General features: G+C 40.8%; 1 protein-coding gene across 1 annotated transcript in view; it reads left to right on the forward strand.

Annotated features, from left to right (window-relative positions):
* The window catches only part of myrf (myelin regulatory factor), a 200792-nt gene that overhangs the window by 126856 nt on the left and 54091 nt on the right, over positions 1-19845 (forward strand). The window contains 7 exon segments of the mRNA XM_060838633.1: positions 2736-3003; positions 3770-3870; positions 6693-6816; positions 12593-12788; positions 15030-15106; positions 16175-16285; positions 18700-18790. Of these exon segments, the coding sequence (XP_060694616.1) occupies positions 2736-3003; positions 3770-3870; positions 6693-6816; positions 12593-12788; positions 15030-15106; positions 16175-16285; positions 18700-18790 (968 nt within the window).

Genomic DNA, 19845 nt, shown 5'->3' on the forward strand with positions numbered 1-19845 from the left:
TATTTTGGATGAGATACAAAAAGATATTTTATTTTATTGCCATCTAAGATTTTAAAAATGATTTTTTTTCTTTTATTTTCAAAAGTCACTAAATCCTCAGCCTTTCACCCTTTGGTTCCTCAACTGAAGAGTCAAATCTCTTGCAAGAAGTTTGATAATGGATATTGGCACTTGAATGCTGAGGACACTTCAGTCAATCTTACTTCTGTCCTCCAATATTTCGTCCTCACTTTTACACTGTGGTCAGTTGCTAGCTCTGCAGTCAAGCAGACCAAGTAAAGGGAGGTAATTTCTGCTCTCTCAGATCTATTCAGTGCCTGAGCTGGAATTTCTTCAGCGACCATTCTCTCTCCTCATCCTTCCTGGGTGAATGAAACCAAGCTGAAGCTCAGCTCAGTTTGGTATCTAACTTAGATTAAACCTTCTTACCTGTATGAAAAAAACAAGAAACACTTGCATTTATATAGCATTGCTCACAGCTACGGGATATCTTAAAACTATTCACAGCCAAAAAGTATTGTTGAAATGCAGATACAATTGTATCGTAGGAAAATTGGCAGCCAATTTGCACTAAGCAAACTTTCAAAACACCGACATGAAAATGACCAGATAATCTGTTTTTGTGATCATAATTGGTGGATAAATATTAGCCAGGCCACCAGGAATACGTCTACTGCTCTTCAAAATGGTGCCATGAAACCTGTAACCAGCTGAGCAGGCCTTAGTTTAACGTCTCCTCTAAAAGAGAGTTAAACAAGTAGGCAATTGTAACATCATTTTATAAGACCAGAGTCTTAGTGAAGGCAAGAAAGGGGTCTTCAATATTTCTTTTGGGAAACAAATTTAAAAATTATGGTACACTTTTCTTTAGCTGATATGACATGGAAAGGCTATGGGAAAGAAAAGGTTTGCCCATCTGATGTTAGTACTAAATAGCCTTGTTTTGAGTTTGAACAATGCTTAAATCCCTGACACAGAACATGAAATTCCTGTTGCTGGCCATTATTTTTTATCGCTATGATTTGTGATTCCTGCCTATTATCCCAATCTATTCTAAATTACAACCTCAATATTTTATACTCAACTTTACTGTGTCAACTGTCATGCTGTAGTTTTGGACTCTGGCCACTAGGTGAAACATTTCTTTCCTCCAAGCACAACCATTGAACCTACAATTTATATATAGATTAAACATCTTGCATAGTTGCACATATCTTGTCAGGAGTCACTTTACCATGCAAATTCTCTCATCAAAATGTATCCATCACATAGTGGTGCAAGCCTCCTGTCCTATTTTTTGGTCAGTCAGTGCAACTTCTCTGTACATTTTTGTGCTGTAATCAAGGGATTTAAATAAAAATTAACCTTGCATTCAATCTTCAAAGAGAGGTTACTGTTTAAAATGCAAAGACCTCCCAGCTACCCTCCCAGATATGGTATTGTTCTCTCAAACAGTTTGCACAATGAAGCTCCTATCATTCAGCCTCTGGTTGGAAACTACTGCCTCAGTCCAAACTTCCCCAGTTTGTGGCTGAAAGCTCTGAGGACAGTTGTGGTGGGTGGGGTTTGGTTACAGCAGGTAAGGATGGAAACTTGTTGAAAGGTTTTCCTGGCAGTGACCTGGAAAAAAATGCATATTATCTAAAATAAATACTCAGCATTATCTATCTTAATAGATTTACAAGTCACATGAGTGTTACAAAACAAAGACAAATTTTGTCAAAACTTTTTGACTTGCATGAGAACGCCAGTGTAAAAGGGAAAGACATGTTTACTCTGTATGTAAGCCATACTGTGCTCATTGGTTGGGAAGTGGACTCTGACTTGTAGAGATATTGCCATGGAGATTGTACCAATTTGATGATGACTGACAGTTAACTGCCAAGCATTGTTTAAATTTAAACCAGGTAGATTGAATCTGATTGGACAAGACATTAGCCTGTAGAATGAACTAGAAAATAGTTGTCACCGATTTTGATCAACTGAACTATACTCTGTACAAAGATCAGGGCCAAGTATATTAATACATGCAGCTTCCAGTATGCACAAGTGTGCCATAATGCAAGCCCAACTGACAACTTTAAGTTAATTGTCAGTATAATTCTTACCACACTCTGAACAATGTTTGCTAAATAATCCTATCTGTTCTGATATTGGGCATTGTAATTGAAGTTTTGCAAGCATGGGTGGTTAGGCATGGTCAGTATGTTGCTTGTTGTGAACAGACAAAGGGGCATGCTTTTGGATGCAATATGCAGACCTGTGTAAGCCATAGAGCCTCCACACCTAACATCATGACAGTACTGAAATTCATAGAGCATTCAATATAATTTAGGTGGAAGGCAGAATATCTTTTGTCTTGATAGATGTTGCCAATTGTCACTAAAACATGCAGTGTGTTATTGCACATTCTTTGAAATTGTCCTGAGAGTGCACGACAGGAATCTTCCACAAAATCTTTTCAGTAATACCCAAGGTTTATGCTATTTGTTTGAAGAGAATTGCTTTTATATAACTGTCCAAGATTCAGTTAACTTGCTCTAATGTTCACAAATTTATTACTCATTTAGAATCATCCAGGGTAACAGCAATGCAGATATTGTCAGTTATTGGCAAGTGCAGCTGTTAGAACTATTACTGGTGAATCAACAATGAGATGACACTTAGTATGAAGGGAAGTTTGCTTAAGCATACTAACTTTTAAAGCATTAAAGTCTGGTTATCTTCTTCAGCAGAATCTCATCTCTTGCGTACTATGACGCCTGAGCATTTATGTCACATGACACCCCCTTCACGTCTGGAACATCCTGCTCAAGCACATCTCCAACCACCGCACCCTCATCAGCCACCCAATGCACATTATCCAAATGTCCCAAGAGAAATGTACATGAAGGCTGAGCCAATGATGCCCCAATATCCAGTATCGGGAATATCTCCAAATGAGCTCCACCAAGCCCAGCAGTCACAAATGCTTCATCAACTTCTACAACATCATGGATCAGAGTAAGATGTGTGTGTGTATGTGTGTGGTCTTAATGTGTGATTATAAAGTAAAAACATTGCTGAGACCAACCTCTGTAATATAAGAAGCATCCTTTTTCTTCAGTGAGTACTGCAGATGCTGGAGATCAGAATCAAGAGTGTGGTGCTGGAAAAGCACAGAAGGTCAGGCAGCATCCGTGGAGCAAGAAAATCAACATTTCGGGCAAAAGCCCTTCATCAGGAATTTTGCCTGAAACATCAAGTCCTGCTTCTTGGATGCTGCCTGACCTTCTGTGCTTTTCCAGCACCACAATCTTGATCCTTTTTCTTCAGTCATTCAACATGCAGTGGTCTTCATGATCCTCAAGCTTTAGATCTTCATGATTTTTGTTGTATTCTGAATGTATTTCTTCCCATCAAGTGCATCAAGAATTCAACTGTTAAACAACTGATGGATATTCTGTTGATCGTTTAGCTGCTGCTAATTTGGTATCTACCTCAGAGGGTCGGTGTGGACTTGTTGGGCCGAAGGGCCTGTTTCCACACTGTAAATAATCTAATCTAATCTAAATCTAATGTTTTTGTAAAGTCCATCGCATTTGTGTTGACTTTGAATTTAATGTTGTGAAGTATCTGATAAGCATGAACTCTGAGCCTGGTAAGGAAGAATTTTCGGATGAGAATGCATGAATGAAATTTGTCTTTTGATGTCACCTTCAAATCATATCTCACTCTGTTAGTCAACATCTTTCTGCAATCTGACCTGAATGCTATTTTGTCTCCATAGTGGTATTCCTGTGCACCCAGCCAAGAAGCGGAAACATTCAGACTCTCCTCCAAACACTTTAAACACTCAGATATTGAATGGAATGATAAAACAGGAGCCAGGTAAGAGCCTCAACTTTGTTTCCTTATGAGACCCATTCCTCAGCCAAATCCATTCATTTCTCAGCCTCGAGCCGTCTCCCTCTGTTCTTTCCAGGTCATAGTCTTACTTGTGTGCAGTGAGTCAAATTTTGAACTAAATATTCACAGGTATTATCTCTGTATTAATATTTATACATAAGGGACCCAATTGGCTTGCATAGATCGGGAGACAATGGGAAATAGGTGTCTATAGGTAGGTGCAGTGGTTCGTGAAAGTGTCTCACACATTCCTGAGCTGATCATTTGTTCTGACTTCAACTGTTGAGACAGTTCTTTATAATGCTGCAGGTCTATATTACTCCACATGGCCATGATGTCGTTCATCTCAGTGACACATAATCCATTTAGCCCACATTTGGACTTAATGCCAACTTGTTTCTCCCTGATTCTTCTTGGGCAAATACAACTTAAATACAAATTTCAGTAAGTTCATTTAGAATTACCATCAACCTACAGAGTCTCTTGTGCAAATATCTCCCCTTTCTGTAGATTCGAGGTGATTCTCCTTTGGTTGTCCTTCTGTACTGTTGATTGTGTGTCCTTTGGTTCCTCTGAAAAGATTTTACAACTTTTGAAGTTCCATGGGGATTTCACTTTAACAAGAGGTGCAGCTATCTAGTCCTTTTGAAAAATAGTCTTTGAAGACTAATAGATGCCCTCATAGCAAGGACAGAAGGTTAAAAGAATGTGAATAAGGTACTTGAGTATTTGGAACAGTTGCCCTGAGACCTCAATTCTGACAGAGAAAGAATATGATAGGTAAAGAGATTATTGAGCAGAATGAGTGATTCAGGATGTGTACTGGCACCAGAACCTTGGTTTGCCATCATGACCAAACCTGGTTAGCCTGAAGAGTGGTTTGTGAACTGAAAATTTGGATAGTTTGTTTAGGCATCTTTTAGTTTTTCCAAGTCAATTTAAAAATAACCAGGAAAGCTTTAGCCTGAAACAAGTTCAAAGGTCAGTTTATTCTGCAGCTATTGCTGAAAGTCACTCAGTAAAAGAAGTGATACCATCATGATCGAAAATTCAGGTTCAAAGAGTAAATGTAGCCAACTAAAAGATACTTATAAAATTGAAAGTAAGCTCAGTTGTGTCATTGCAGGCCTGTTAATTGTTTAACAATTTCACTTTATGAGGTGAAGGAGTTAAGAAATGAAGACATGATTCAGCAGCTGGAGTGATTTCTGTAGTTGAAGAATTGGAGGTTGCTTGTACCAGGGGACTCAATAGGGTCTAGCAAGCTTTGGAAGAGAAAGAAAAGGTTTCAAGTTTCTCATAATTGGGCAATAAAAGCACATATAGATTGCCTGAATGGGTTCAACAGAATTGTGGCTGATTTCTGAACATCATTCTCAACATACTCCCTCAGCACCCTCTCCTAGGGTATCTCTCAGAGTCTTTCCTGGGAGATTCTACTCAAAGTAATGCCTCTTAACTCAAACAAAGCAAAATGACAACCTTATTAAAATAAAACTAAGAATTGTGGATGCTGAAGACCTGAAACAAAAACAGAAATTAGTGGAAGAATTCAGCAGGTCTGGCAGATTCTATGGGGAAGAAACAGTTTCGAATCCAGTAACTCTTAAATGTTAACTCTGTTTTCTTTCCGTAGATGCTGCCAGACCTGCTGAGTTCCTCTAGCAATTTCTATTTTTATGACTGCTGTATTAACCTTGATCAATCATTGTTCCACACTGCAAAGTCGATTATACGGAAATTTCCTGGGATGTCTTTCCAGCCTTCTGTTTTTCTCAGAAGTTTTAAACTCTCATACCTTTGGAAATACTCATTGTGTTGTCCAAGGGTTAATGAATTCTAAATTGATGCTGAGATGACACAATAGTCTACCTGCTGACTGGCTGACAGTGAATCAACAGAGTGAGGTGACTTCCAAGAGCCACTTTGCAGGATTCAGTTCTGAAGCAAAGTCAAATTGGACTCAGAATGTTAACTCTTCCTCTCTCCACAGATGCTAATAGACCTGATGAGTTTCCTCATCATCTTCTATTTTTATATTAGATCCCAAACATCCACAGTATTTTGCTTTTATTGCAGGAATCTGTGCCCATTGATAGAGACAGTCGAATCTGCTTTACAAAATATGTATTATAATTACACAGACGTAGCATTACCTCAGCCATGCTTCTGAATGTCCTAGTGCATTGCCAGCAGTACTTAGGCTGTGAAGATTGCTACTATTATATCTACCATCTCCTTCCAGACAACCTGCATCACTTTTCTACAGTGCCTTCTGATAACAGTGTCCATCAGATTATCCCTTTTAGAACCCAGTTTAATAGCATCACCTCCACGAGTGGACAGGAATTTCTGGAGGTTCTCAATACTCCCAAAACTGCACTTATTCTACCACTTTTTTCATGCTGTCCTTCAACTAGTTGCAGCCTTTATTTAGTCCCTCCACTCTCCCATGGGTAACAAGAGTTCTCGGAGTCACTGTCAGTGATGCTAGAACACCCTCACTGTTAATGCAAATGAACTCTGATTTCACTGTCTGATCTCACACACATGATGGTCATTTGGAAAAGACATGAGAAAGTATCTCACCCCTTTTGGAAACATAATCTTGCTTAGAGAAATTTAGAAAGAATAAAAACTCTGTGGTCACAATACAATCTGGGTGAAATTCATAGAGGTTCTTAGAAATGTTAAACTAGGTCTTGGCACTGTGTTTCCTGGGGAGCAGATTTTTGTCATTGTGAGAAACAAATTTTTTTCTGTTGGCTCTCATATCAAAGCTCTCTCCATCTATCTTACTTCAGGGTTGATGCAGGACAGTGACAGCCTGAATGGCTCTTACCTGGATCCCAACTATCAGTGCATTAAATGGCAGCCTCACCAGCAGAACAAGTGGGCCACTCTCTGTGATGTCAACTGCAAAGATCTGTGAGTAACAGCTAGCATGAATTTCTCCACCTTATTCATATTGCAGCTATTCATAAAGCAAGAGTCAGTGGGGAAATTCCTTAAGAATGCTCTCTCTCTAGTAGGGGAGTCCATCCACTCTCAACTTCCATTTTGGGTTTCATTGTCACAATCTTGTCTGTGCATCCAGATTCGATGAAATCATCAGCCGAGCCAAGTTGCAATTGTGTATCCCCAAACAGCATCGAAGGAGACACTGTGTATATCAGTGAATTGACACACGCTATCATCACACACAGCAGAAAAATGGTCACCTTTCCTTAAATTTGAAATTCAAGCAGATCATAAAGAATGAGGGCTACATGCTAAACTTTTAGTTCTGGACCCATGGTTCAACATCAGCCAGAATTAGGGAATTACACACCCTTTTCACCACTGACGGTAATAGGGTAGTGTGAAATGCAATTGCAGTCCCAATCCTAATCCTTTTGGCACTAACCAACACTTCCTCCTAACTTAGTAGGAACTGGCACCAGACTGGCATTCAGCACAGGAGATGCCACAGAATAGCAGGTGTAGGAAATAGAAGCTTCTCACACTGGTACATCATTTGGCTAACCTGAGAACATTAGAGAATTAGTGCAAAGGCAGCTTCATTTACCATTTAATCCTAAATGGACGTATCCCAGGAGTTTTGATGTTAACTTCAATTAATTCAAGTAAAAAGTAAAATATTCCTTTCCCAAGCATACTTTTAAACAAAAAAAATTAAAAATTAACTAAACATAAAGCAGTCTTGGATTATGGTAGGAAGTTCTCCGAAACCTAGAGACAGTGTCTTGGAATGTTGAATAGCAAAACACAGGCAGCAAGCAATCGACAGACCCTGAGGAATTGCTCCTCCCTACAACTCCTTAAATTCCTGTGCATTTGTTAGAATGCACAACATGGGATTAATTTCTTGTTGATTGTCAAATGTTTCAGTATGAGCAATTGTGAAGCAATACCATGTAACACAATTCTGACAAACGCTTATGGCTAGCAACCGATAACATGAATCACAATGATTAGTGTAAGCAACTGTATAAACATGTGTGATAAAATCTCTTTCTGGTGCTTTAGGACAGTATAGTGACATCAGTTGTTTTGGAAACACATCACTACATCATTTGCAGGTGCTATCAATATAAGGAAAATGATGCAAAATCTCATGGTTCCTTCCTTTTGTCAAATAGCAAGCAAAACACAAGTTCTGAATGCCTTCCCAAAGACAATGCCTCTTCCAACCAACACAATTGGGAAGTTTAAAATTAAAGGGAAAATATATATCTTCACTTATGAATGGTTAGGAGTGCCCATATATGAGCTACAGATGAGGATCTACCTGAGTGGGTCAGAGAGCGGATACTATTCAGTTTAATTGTTGCACATTTTAATTGCTCTATTCTCATCATCCTCTGCTCCCACTGACTGCTGCCATGACCATCACTGTGTTTGTCTGCCAGCCTCTGTCCATTAGCTTTGATGTATTCTCCATGTCCTTTTTTTCTCATAAATATTTCTGTTGTTCAGTTTGCTTCCACTCCCCTGATCATATTCAGAGCATCTCCAGCAAGTGGTTCCTTTTGCTGCCCTGACTCCAGGACTGCTGGAGTGTCTTTGGCCATTCATCTTCTATACCCACCTACGAACCTTTGCTGGCACTACCATTTGGTTGACTGGGAAATCTAGAAATCATAATTTTGGTCCTTGTTGCGAACTCTTACTCAACCTCTCTGCAATCTCATTCTGAACCAGATTATTAGCGTCACATCTAACTCACTGTAGACAGAATTTAAACTCAGAAGTAGATCTCATGCCAAGAGTCTGGCATTGGTTTTCGTTGAGGAAGGCACCACAGAATAAGTGTCTATCAAGTACTTATCTGGCCAGAGTTTTCCAGAAATGTGGAGCTCAGGAATGGGAATGTCATCCCCTCACAGCTAAGGACTGATCAGATGCCAGCAGATCTCCATGCTGGCATCCACAGCTTTCCCAATGCCTTGACTTGCAAATGCTGCAATGGCATCCCTTTCTCTTTCCTCCCATTTTTATCCCTTTATTTCCACTCTCACCTTCTCCATTATCTCTCCACATCTTTCTCTGTTCCTTTTTTTTAACCCCTTTTGCTCAATATATGCATTCCTCTGACTTAAATCTCTTATAGATCAGCATAGTGATGACAGATTGCATGCTGATTTTGTTGACGTTGCTGCTTGGATTTTCCAGACAGCTGCTACTTGTTGCTGTCATACTCACTTATTAATGTGCATTACAGATAGGACATGGAGCTTCAGTATGTGGTTTAAATCCCATTACCCACTCCTCTACAAACACTCAACGAGAGATGACGTTTGACAAAGTCCTGGTGGAGAAAGAATTTTTAACCAGAATTTACAGCTTTCTGAGTTGTTGCTGCACTATCCTGAAATACATATTTCTATCAACAAGACTGAACAGAACTTAGAGCTGCATGGGGGCCAAACGAGTACATCACTTGCCCATTTCTTATCAATTACACTATACACAGACAAGAGCTAACTGAAGTTCACATGAGCCACATAATACAAAGCAGCACTGAACTGTATTGTTCCCTAACACCTATCTTCGCAGGAGCTGACACAAGCTGTCTTGTACCTGTACCTTCAGCTTTCTCCTTGCAAACCACCTGAACTATTTTTCTGGTAGTTCGTCTTCTCGTGATGGTATAGGACTAGAGCAACCTCACCACATATTTAGTGCCATCTAATAAATTAAATACACAAGCTGGTGTGATCCAACTTTGGACAGGAAGGATATGGGTAAGTATCACAGCACGCGATTGAAAGCTGCAGTTAAAAATTGCAGGCTAAAAATGAGAGAACAAGAGAGTGTGTAAGGGTGAAGAAGAGGAATGAGCAAAAGGACAATCTCAGAGTTTTTCCACAGCATAATCATAAAACTTCAGGATAACAAATGGCTGTATGTGAACTCCTGGGTGTCTGTCAGTGCTGGATGGAGCCTGTTTGAGGAACTGTTTGATGACCGAGCTGTAATTTTGTTTTGGATGGCAGTCTGTTCTATCTGCTGCTGATTGACAGAGAACACATGCTCAGTGCTGTCTGTAGCTGATGTGTGTTTAAATGTGAGCTTAAACATTTCCATTGGAGTTGTAATTTCTTGGCTGGTCTGGGGAATATTGGGGTTGGTTTCTTAGCAACTGGTCATGAACCTGCTGCAAAAACATTCCTTGCATTGTAGTGGGTGCAGTGTGACTCTCAAAAGAGCTGTCAAATATTTCTACATCATTAGTGGACTGACCTTCATGGGATCCATTTCATCTCCAATTGCTTTTGCATTTTTTAAAACTAATTTATTCCCCTTCCCCTCTGACCCCAAATGAAACCTCCTAAAATGTATCCTTGAGATACATACATATAAACTGTTTGGATCCTGTGATTAACTTCCAGCTGTAACACAATCCCTAAATGTGTTGCTCTCTGTTTAAATGATTTACGATGGTTTATACTTGGTATTAATCCAGGAATGAGTTAACACGCTCATTTGCCTGGCCAAAAATGGGACAATTGTACAGCCAGCCAGTACGTAAATGATGACCAATGTGTGCTGTTTTGATGAGTGTGGGGGGGGTGGGGGGTGGGGCTGGGGTGGGGGGAGGTGAAATGGATTTCTCTTCAGGTGTCCTAAATTATCTCATTGATATGACTTGTAAATGGTTAGGATTCTTGTGGTATAGTGGTAGTGTTCCTGCCTCTGAGCTAGGTTTGAGTCCCACCTGCTCCAGAGGTCATAGAGTCATGCAGCATGGAGACAGACTCTTTGGTCCAACCAATCAATACCTATCACAATCCCAAACTAAACTCGTCCCACCTGCTCCTGATCCATATCCCTCCTGATCTTTCCCATTCATGTAATGTGTAAGAATGTCTCCGAGCAGGGTGATTATAAATATTGACTCCCAAATTGTTGGGCTTGTTAGTTCCAATGATGCAACTCTTTCTTTTGAAGGTACTGAGTTTTGCCAGAACCTATTTTGGAAAAGTGGCCATGTCAGAAACAGAATTCGCATTCCAATGTCTAAGGCTTATGCTGTCCTGTGCCCCTTTAGTACATTAACATGTTTTGTTGCAGCTACTATAAAGCTCTACAGAATCAATAGAAGAGGCATTATGGTTTAAGTATTTGTAGCTACCTATGGGGAACCGCAACGAGGCAGTTTTAAAACCTGTGTGTGTTTTTCTGTGTCCTGTAGCTCATTGAGTAACGCTGCGAACCACTTTTCATTTGCACACGTTGTTTTGATTGCACAGCATCTCCCAGTCAAACTGGATATCTTCAAAATACTGAATAAAAAGACAAAGAGCTGCTGATTCACAAAGCACAGCTCAGTTGCAGAATCCTCCTGTTCAATAAGAAAATGGAAACTAAATCCTGATCAGTTATTGACTTTGGTCCAGAAATATCATTCTGCTCAACCAAGGTCTAGATCCTATTTTGTTTGAAAGTTAGCATTCAGCTCTGCTGTAAATCTAATACTGTCTCAGGGTTGACTCTCAGCTTGGTTTGCAAGTGGATGTTACTGTGAGTGAGAGGCTCAAATGGAGAGAGAGTGGGGGTAGGGATGTTACTCACAACAAACAGAATCATCAAGATCAGGAGACAAGAGGAGGTAAATCAGGAAGAAGTGGCTAGGAGGAGACTGAACTTGACTTAAAAAAGGAGGGAAAACTAACAGGGAAGAGGTGGGGGGGGGCGGATTTCAGTTATGGAAATAGTGAGCTGAAATAAAATGAAGTAGAAGACAATGCAGTGATTCTAATGCAGTGACAACGCATAACAGGGTGTGTGAGCTGAGATACTTACAGGTGAAAAGGAGTAAGAGAAGAAAGTTCAGAGGATCTTTTGATAAAATAGATCAAACATGTTTGTGATAGAAAGTTGGCAGTGTATTTAATTAAGTTTATTTATGTGGTCACGTTGTTGGGGAGTTGGTTTATGGATCTCTGCATTTTAAAAACAAACCACTTTTCATTTCAGTTGTAATCAGTAGCCACATATTGATTCATGCCTGTGCCTCCAATTAGTAAGTGTGTTCAGCTGAGCTGTTACATGAACAGGAGAAAACTAATTTGTCAACACATGATATATTCCAATAGCTGGCATATGGGGCAAGAGTTTTCTATTCATGACCTTAGGGCATGGTATTATTTGGATTTTCAGCAGAGAAAGGTTCAGCGTGTTAGTTATTTTGTCTATGAAACTTCATGGATCAGTTTTTACATCCCCAGTAACAAGTCCATAAAATATATGTCCAAAATTTACCACCCAACATTACTACTGCCACTGTTTTATCAGCAATAGCAGGACCGTCAGGAGGCCATCTATGTCAGACCAATTAAGATCTTTGAAATTGTTAATTAATGGTCTTCAGTGCTCTGTTCTACCATTAGAGGGATTGTTCTAGTGTTGGGAGATGTCCATACCAAGTGTCCAGCCCAGTAGCTGTCATTGTGTTGGCTAGTGGCAGGTTACATCAGCCATGCCTCATGAACAGGTCTCTGGGCCTATCTATGAGTCCTTCCACAGATCAAATAACCCATGGGGTGGGGAGTAGGAGTTGTAATCCAGATGCTCCCTTAAATCTATCTCCATGCAACATTGTCAACATGAAAGGTATAATGTGAATGTAACTCAATGTCATCCAATGCCTATGGCTATATCTCAACTGATGTTAGAGTCTGTTCTATTTCTTTTGCAGGCCCAATCCCAGTTATAGAGTCGATGCTGACAAAGGCTTTAACTTCTCTGTTCCTGATGATGCTTTTGTCTGTCAAAAGAAGAACCACTTCCAGGTCACAGTTTATGTTGGCATGATGGGTGATCCAAAATACGTGAAAACCCCTGAGGGACTCAAACCAATTGATTGTTTCTTTCTGAAGTTACATGGTGTAAAGGTGAGAGATACCTATTGGTGGGGAGTTTTGGGAGCAAGAGGTTTGTTAGTCAAATTTGGTCCTTAGAGGCATTTACTTCCATTTACCAATCTTCACATAGAAGTCAGCATATTTTTCTGTGAGTGCCTGTCTATGTAACACTTGTCTACAAGTGTTGTGATCTTAGTTAGGAACAACAAGATTATCATTTGTTTGGATCTAGGTCCAAATTTACTGTCTGCCTCTCCCCCACCACTTGTCTCCCAGCAGTCAATGAGCACTAATAACTTGCCCAGTAAATTCAACAAAGCCTGATCATGAAAGTGGTACTGACCTTTGGTTAAGGCCTCTAGAGACTGTTTTGTTTACCATGTTTCCCTTCCCCTCAACTTGCTTCTTTTTGTTCTTGGAAAAACATCCTACTGTGTCAGTCTGACATTTTATTACTCCCCATGCAGCCATCCTGTTAGATTAGATTAGATTAGATTACTTACAGTGTGGAAACAGGCCCTTCGGCCCAACAAGTCCACACCGACCCGCCGAAGCGCAACCCACCCATACCCCTACATTTACCCCTTACCCCTTACCACTATGGGCAATTTAGAATGGCCAATTCACCTGACCCGCACATCTTTGGACTGTGGGAGGAAACCGGAGCACCCGGAGGAAACCCACGCAGACACGGGGAGAACGTGCAAACTCCACACAGTCAGTCGCCTGAGTCGGGAATTGAACCCGGGTCTCCAGGCACTGTGAGGCAGCAGTGCTAACCACTGTGCCGCCCACTTTCCTTTGTTGTTTCCTTTCTTTCAGAAATTTTAGAGTGTGGGCATCATTAGCCAGGCCTACATTTCTTACTCCTTCCTAAGGAAGGTGATTGAAGTTAACTGCTTTCATAGAATCCCTACAGGGTGGAAACAGGCCATTTGGCCCCACAAGTCCACACCAGCCTTCCGACAGTAATCCACCCAGACCCATTTCATTACTCAACATTTACCCCTGACTAGTGCATCAACCTACACATCCCTGAACACTATGGGTAATTTAGCATCCTTGGATGGCAGGAGGAACCGGAGCACCAGAAGAAACCCACACAGACACAGGGAGAATGTGCAAATTCCACACAGTCACCCGAGGCTGGAATTGAACCTGGGTCCCTGGTGCTGTGAGGCAGCAGTGCTAACCACTGAGCCACTGTGCCGCCCCAAGTTAAATTGTCTCATTTAGTCGTCATAGAATCCCTACAGTGTGGAAATGGGCCATTTGGCCCAACAATTCCACCCCAACAAGTAACCCACTCAGACCCATTCCCCTACCCTATGACTCTACATTTACCCCTGACTAATGCACCTAACCTACACATCCCTGAACACTACAGGCAATTTATCATGGCCAATTCACCCTAACGTGCACATCTTTGGACTGTTCGAAGAAACCGGAGCACCCAGAGGAAACCCACACAGACATGGGGAGAATGCACAAGCTCCATACAGGCAGTCACTTGAGGCTGGAACCGAACCTGGGTCCCTGGTGCTGTGATGCAGCAGTGCTGTGTGATGAAGCCATGTCCATAGTGCTGTTTGTGTGGCAGAACCAGGATTATGGAACAATGGAGATGGAGGAACAGTGATATATTTCCATGTCAGATTGTTGTGTAACGTGGAGAAGGCTCAGAGGCATTGGTGTTCTCAAGTACCTCCACGTCCTGCTGGGAGGTAATATGGGTAGATTTGGTAGGTGCTGTTAAAGAAGAATTGGAGCATTCCTGCAATGAGGCCTAAACATAATTTAGTCTTTATATATTGCTGGTGGATGGAGTGAGTGTTTAAGGAAGCAGATGGGAGAAATAGTGAGATTGTGAGTTAGTTACTGAGCTGTTTACTATAAATTCATTCAATGTAGAAGGAAACTTACTGCTGCTTAGTTTTGGACAGGTTTTAACTCATGTTACCTTGTAATCAAAGCAAGTGTGCTATTAACTTAATGTCCCTTTTAGGCTATTTTAATTGGTTCTCTTGAAAATTGGAGGGTTGGAAATTAAATAAACAAAGAACCACTTTGAAGAGTCTCATCAGATTGGAATTGTTGCCTGTTGAGGTGGCAGGAGACAGTCACGTTAAAGTCTTTTTAACTTCCTTTCCTATGTTATCTTGTGGAATAAATCAGTCTGGTTGGGAAACGAATCCTTTCACATATCAGTAAATGTGGAAAGAGCTGACATGTATATCTGATTGCTGATTGTTAAACAATCTTTTTTGGTAGTTGGAAGCAATGAACCAGAGCATCAACATTGAGCAATCACAGTCCGATCGCAGCAAACGGCCCTTCAACCCAGTCACGTGAGTACACAATATACATTGTGCATTTTAGGAACTGGAACAGCTCTCCCTATCCACGGAACGTCACTTGTAATTGTCCAAGGTTGGCTCAGTCAAGAGCACTCCGAAGACTTTGGGTTTAAGTCCATTTCTAGATCTTGAACAGACACAAGTGAAAAATTGAATGCTACATTGTACAGTCTTCCAGATGAAATGACTGAATCAAAATTTGTTAAATATAACATGACTTTATCTGAGCAACAGTAGCGAATTCTCCTTTTTTTTTGGACAAAATTACTCCTTTAAAAATACAACCAAGATGTCAATTACCAGTCTTATTGATGCTGTGAAATATTGCTGTGCATAAGATGGTTAACACCTCTCCTATACATTATTCTTCAAAAGAATGTAAGAGTTTTGAAGTTTGTAGAAGATCTGCTTTAAAAGACCTAAATCTTTCTTTCAGATGATCGTGTGTTATCAACAGTTTAGTCCTCAAAATAAATAATATGCCATAGCTTCTTCTGTCAGCTACTTGCTATGCACTGGCGAGTCTGTCTAATGTTCTGGTCTTATAAAATGAGGAGACGGTAAAACCTCAAACCCCTCAGTGTACCCAACTTCTTTACATTGTGTTAGGAGGTACAAGTAATATCTCGAAATGTGTCTAATAGCTACAAAGCATACATATCATGTGGAAAGTTATTTAGTTTATTCAGGACTGGGTTTCTCCTTGTATGTTGTATATTGTGAAATGTTTTCTTGCTTTCAGTTGAAAAATTGTACAGAAAGGTATAGATCAAAAGTGAACATTAAATTTTAATCATTATTGAAAAATGTTCTAGTTGTGAGTGAAACTAGATAGGAGTGAGAGCTGTATGTGAATTTGGGAGACACTTAGGGATGCTAATAGATGTTTATGGATTTTGGGAAACATTGACAGTTTGTAATAATTTGGGATGTTGTAGGATAATAAGAGATGGTGGATTTTGAGAGATTCTAAGAGATATGGAAACATGATGACGGTATTAATCTGTAAAAGGGACATTGAGCGATATAGCATGCTGATGGATTTTTTTCCTTCTATAGGATTAACATCCCCTCTGATCAGGTCACAAAGGTGACGGTTGGAAGGTTACACTTCAGTGAAACAACAGCCAACAACATGAGGAAAAAAGGCAAACCCAATCCAGACCAGAGGTGAGTACCATTATGAGTGTCATTGTGTCTTGCAAGGCAGCTAAGATTCCAATTTCTACTGATGTGTCCTGGCTTAAATTACTGTAGGCTAGGAAGATGCTCATGAAGCATCAAAAGAGGGAAATGTAACAGAAAGATCAAGCTAAAATCAAGTATAGAAGAAATGAGTCAAACATTCCTCTTGAGTGAAGTTCAAGCTCAGTAAAAGTTGAAAGTTCAGTAAATTTGTCTAAATTGGCAGCATTTTCTTAGGATTTGTGTTCCATGTTTCATGAAAATTAAAGATTAGATGGCAGACATCTTTGTCAAAGTCCGCGTGGCCAATTTTCAATGTCTCTGCTGTATGGAAATTGAATTCATGTCACTTTGAAACTTGTGCTGCTGATGTTGGAGACCCGCTCCCAGCGCCATCCTGATGTGGATCAGAGGAAATTGGCACATTGCCAAGCAGATTGGGATCCTGTGACAAATTGATTGGATGCTGGTGTAATTTTCATGGTTTAATAGGCAAACTGCAGGTGATAACTCACTCTGGGCTTTAGACTTCATGAGTACAGCTGTATCTTCACCCAGAAAAGAAACAGGAAAACATATGAATGACACATAATAGGTCAACTTGTCTTATGTTCTTCAAAATGAAAGGTCAGTACATTAATTTCAAAGTATTACTGACTTTCATTAGTCTTTGCCTCTGGGCAATACTTTCATTAAGTGCTTTGGAACCTACAAAGGATGTGAAAGCATTATTAGAATTTCATATGCCAATTGGCAGAATGTACACTCCATTTCCTCCACTCCTTCCATTGCTACTGAATCTAAGGCTGAAACCACAATGTTACATTTTCAATGTAACCTTTATGAGGATAAAATAAACAAATTCTAACCCATACCTAGTTCCCTCATGGGTCTCTCCTTTTTATTTGCATTTTTCAGCTTGGGTGTGCTGCCCCATTCCAATCTGTGATCCCTGGGCCAATGCTTACAGCACAACAGTCTAAAGCAAGGAAAGTGTCCAAGTCATACAGATTCAGGTCCATGCCCCCGTACAACCCACCCTCCCATCCTGGCACCTTCCCCTGCCACCGCAGGAATTGCAAAACCTGCGCCCACACCTCCTCCCTCACCTCCATCCAAGGCCCTAAAGGAGCCTTCCACATCCACCAAAGTTTTACTTGCACATCCACCAATCTCATTTATTGTATCCGTTGCTCCCAATGCGGTTTCCTCTACATTGGGGAGACCATATGCCTCCTCACAGAGTGCTTTAGGGAACATCTCCAGGACATCCGCACCAATCAACCACATCACCCCGTGGCCCAACATTTCAACTCCCCCTCCCACTCTGCCGAGGACATGGAGGTCCTCGGCCTCCTTCACCGCCACTCTCTCACCACCAGACCCCTAGAGGAAGAACGCTTTATCTTTGGCCTCGGAACACTTCAACCCCAGGGCATCAATGCAGACTTCAACAGTTTCCTCATTTCCCCTTCCCCCACCTCACCCCAGTTCCAAACTTCCAGCTCAGCACTGTCCCCATGACTCGTCCTACCTGCCTATCTTCTTTTCCACCTATCCACTCCACCCTCCCTCCCTGACCTATCACCTTCATCCCCTCCCCCACTTACCTATTGTACTCTATGCTACTTTCTCCCCAACCCCACCCTCCTATCACTTATCTCTCCACCCTTCAGGCTTTCTGCCTTTATTCCTGATGAAGAGCTTTTGCCTGAAACCTCGTTTTACTGCTCTTCAGGATACTGCCTGAACTGTTGTGCTCTTCCAGCACCACTAATCCAGAATCATACAGATTCAGGCTTCTTGGATAGTTGACCTAATCACTCCATTCACCAATGACCCAATATCTGCCGGGAATGAAGATTGGCATCCATCACATATTGGACTGCAGCCATTGTTGTTTTAATATGTTTGTAGATGAACATACCAAAAAGTAGCATAAACCTCTTTTCTGGGAGTCACATGTTGACTAATTAAAAGGAACTAATTTTTATAATAGAATTACAATGGAAGGTATTAGCTAGCAGCGGGTTGTTTAACTGAGAAATAGTGCCATGAAACTAAATAATGTACTGTTCTAAGTGTACTGTCATATTTAAAGATATTCATACAGATATTAGTTAAGAGTGTTTTCTTATGCTCTCACTCTACCTCACCCTTTTTTCACTCTTCCACTTTCCATATCACTCTTTTTCTATCACTTTCTCTCTCATCTTTTTACCTCAATCCATTCATCTCTAACCCTCATTTCTCTCCCTGTTCTATTTCCATTTTTCTCTCTTCATTCTCCACCTTCTTTATCTTACTGTCCTTTTCTGACCACACCTATCTCTTATTCTCCCCTCCCATTCTTTATCTCATCCATCTTGTCCTCCTCTTGATCCCTTCACCTCTCGCAGGTACTTCATGCTGGTAGTAGCCCTTCAGGTCCAGGCTCAGAATCAGAATCATCTTGTGGCAGCTCAGATTTCTGAAAGAATCATTGTGCGGGTAAGGCTATTTCTTATTTACACATGTACTGTGTATGTGATCTGACAGTACTTTGTGCCAAATTGTCATCTTTAGCTATTTTTGGAATACCACATGACTTGGGGCCACAGTTCTCATTATACCTGTGAATGTGTTGTTTGTGCAGCTAATGCAGTATTTTGCTATTAGTTTGTGATTGTTGCTTGGTAAATGATGATTATATTTGTATGTCATGTCAGCATATCTATGGAACTCGGGGGTATGTCCAGTAGAATACAAATACCTGCTGATATCTACGAGAAATTATGGGATGACAGGGATATCAACAATAGGTTGCTACATTGTAGGCGATTGGGATATCATTAACAGGATTTGACATTCTGTAACCATTTGGTTTTCTACTGATCCGATTACTACAGCATTACTAGTTCAATACTTCATCTGAATGTCAATTTTGTATCTGAGTGTCAAGATTGTGGAGAGAGGTTATTTGCAGACTATTTTATTGTATGAGCTATCTCAACTCCAGCTGTTCTGTTCACATCTGATTTCCACTTGGAGGTATTTCACAAAAGGAGTCTTCAGATATCCATTCAAAATGGACCAGGGCAGACTTTCCCACTCCACTGGACAGCATGATGGCACAATGGTTAGCACTGCTGCCTCACAGTGCCAGGGTCCCAGGTTCGATTCCAGCCTCGGGTGGCTGTCTGTATGGAGTTTGCACATTCTCCTTGTGTCTGTGTGGGTTTCCTCCGGGTGCTCCAGTTTCCTCCCCAGTCACAAAGATGTGCAGATTAGGTGAATTGGCCATGCTAAATTGCCCATAGCGTTAGGTACATTATTCAGAGGGAAATGGGTCTGGGTGGGTTACTCTTCGGAGGGTTGGTGTAGACTGGTTGGGCTGAAGGGCCTGTTTCCACGCTGTAGGGAATCTAATCTAAAATAAATGGGCAGATTGAGGACAATCCACTGTTACTGTTGCCATGGCTGGGCTCAGTTATGTCAGCACAATGTGGTTTGGAACCTGTGATGTTGCAAGTCTGCCCTACTCAGTGCTACAGCAAGGGGTGTTT

Source organism: Hemiscyllium ocellatum, chromosome 18, assembly GCF_020745735.1.
Source record: "Hemiscyllium ocellatum isolate sHemOce1 chromosome 18, sHemOce1.pat.X.cur, whole genome shotgun sequence".
NCBI lineage: Eukaryota > Metazoa > Chordata > Chondrichthyes > Orectolobiformes > Hemiscylliidae > Hemiscyllium > Hemiscyllium ocellatum.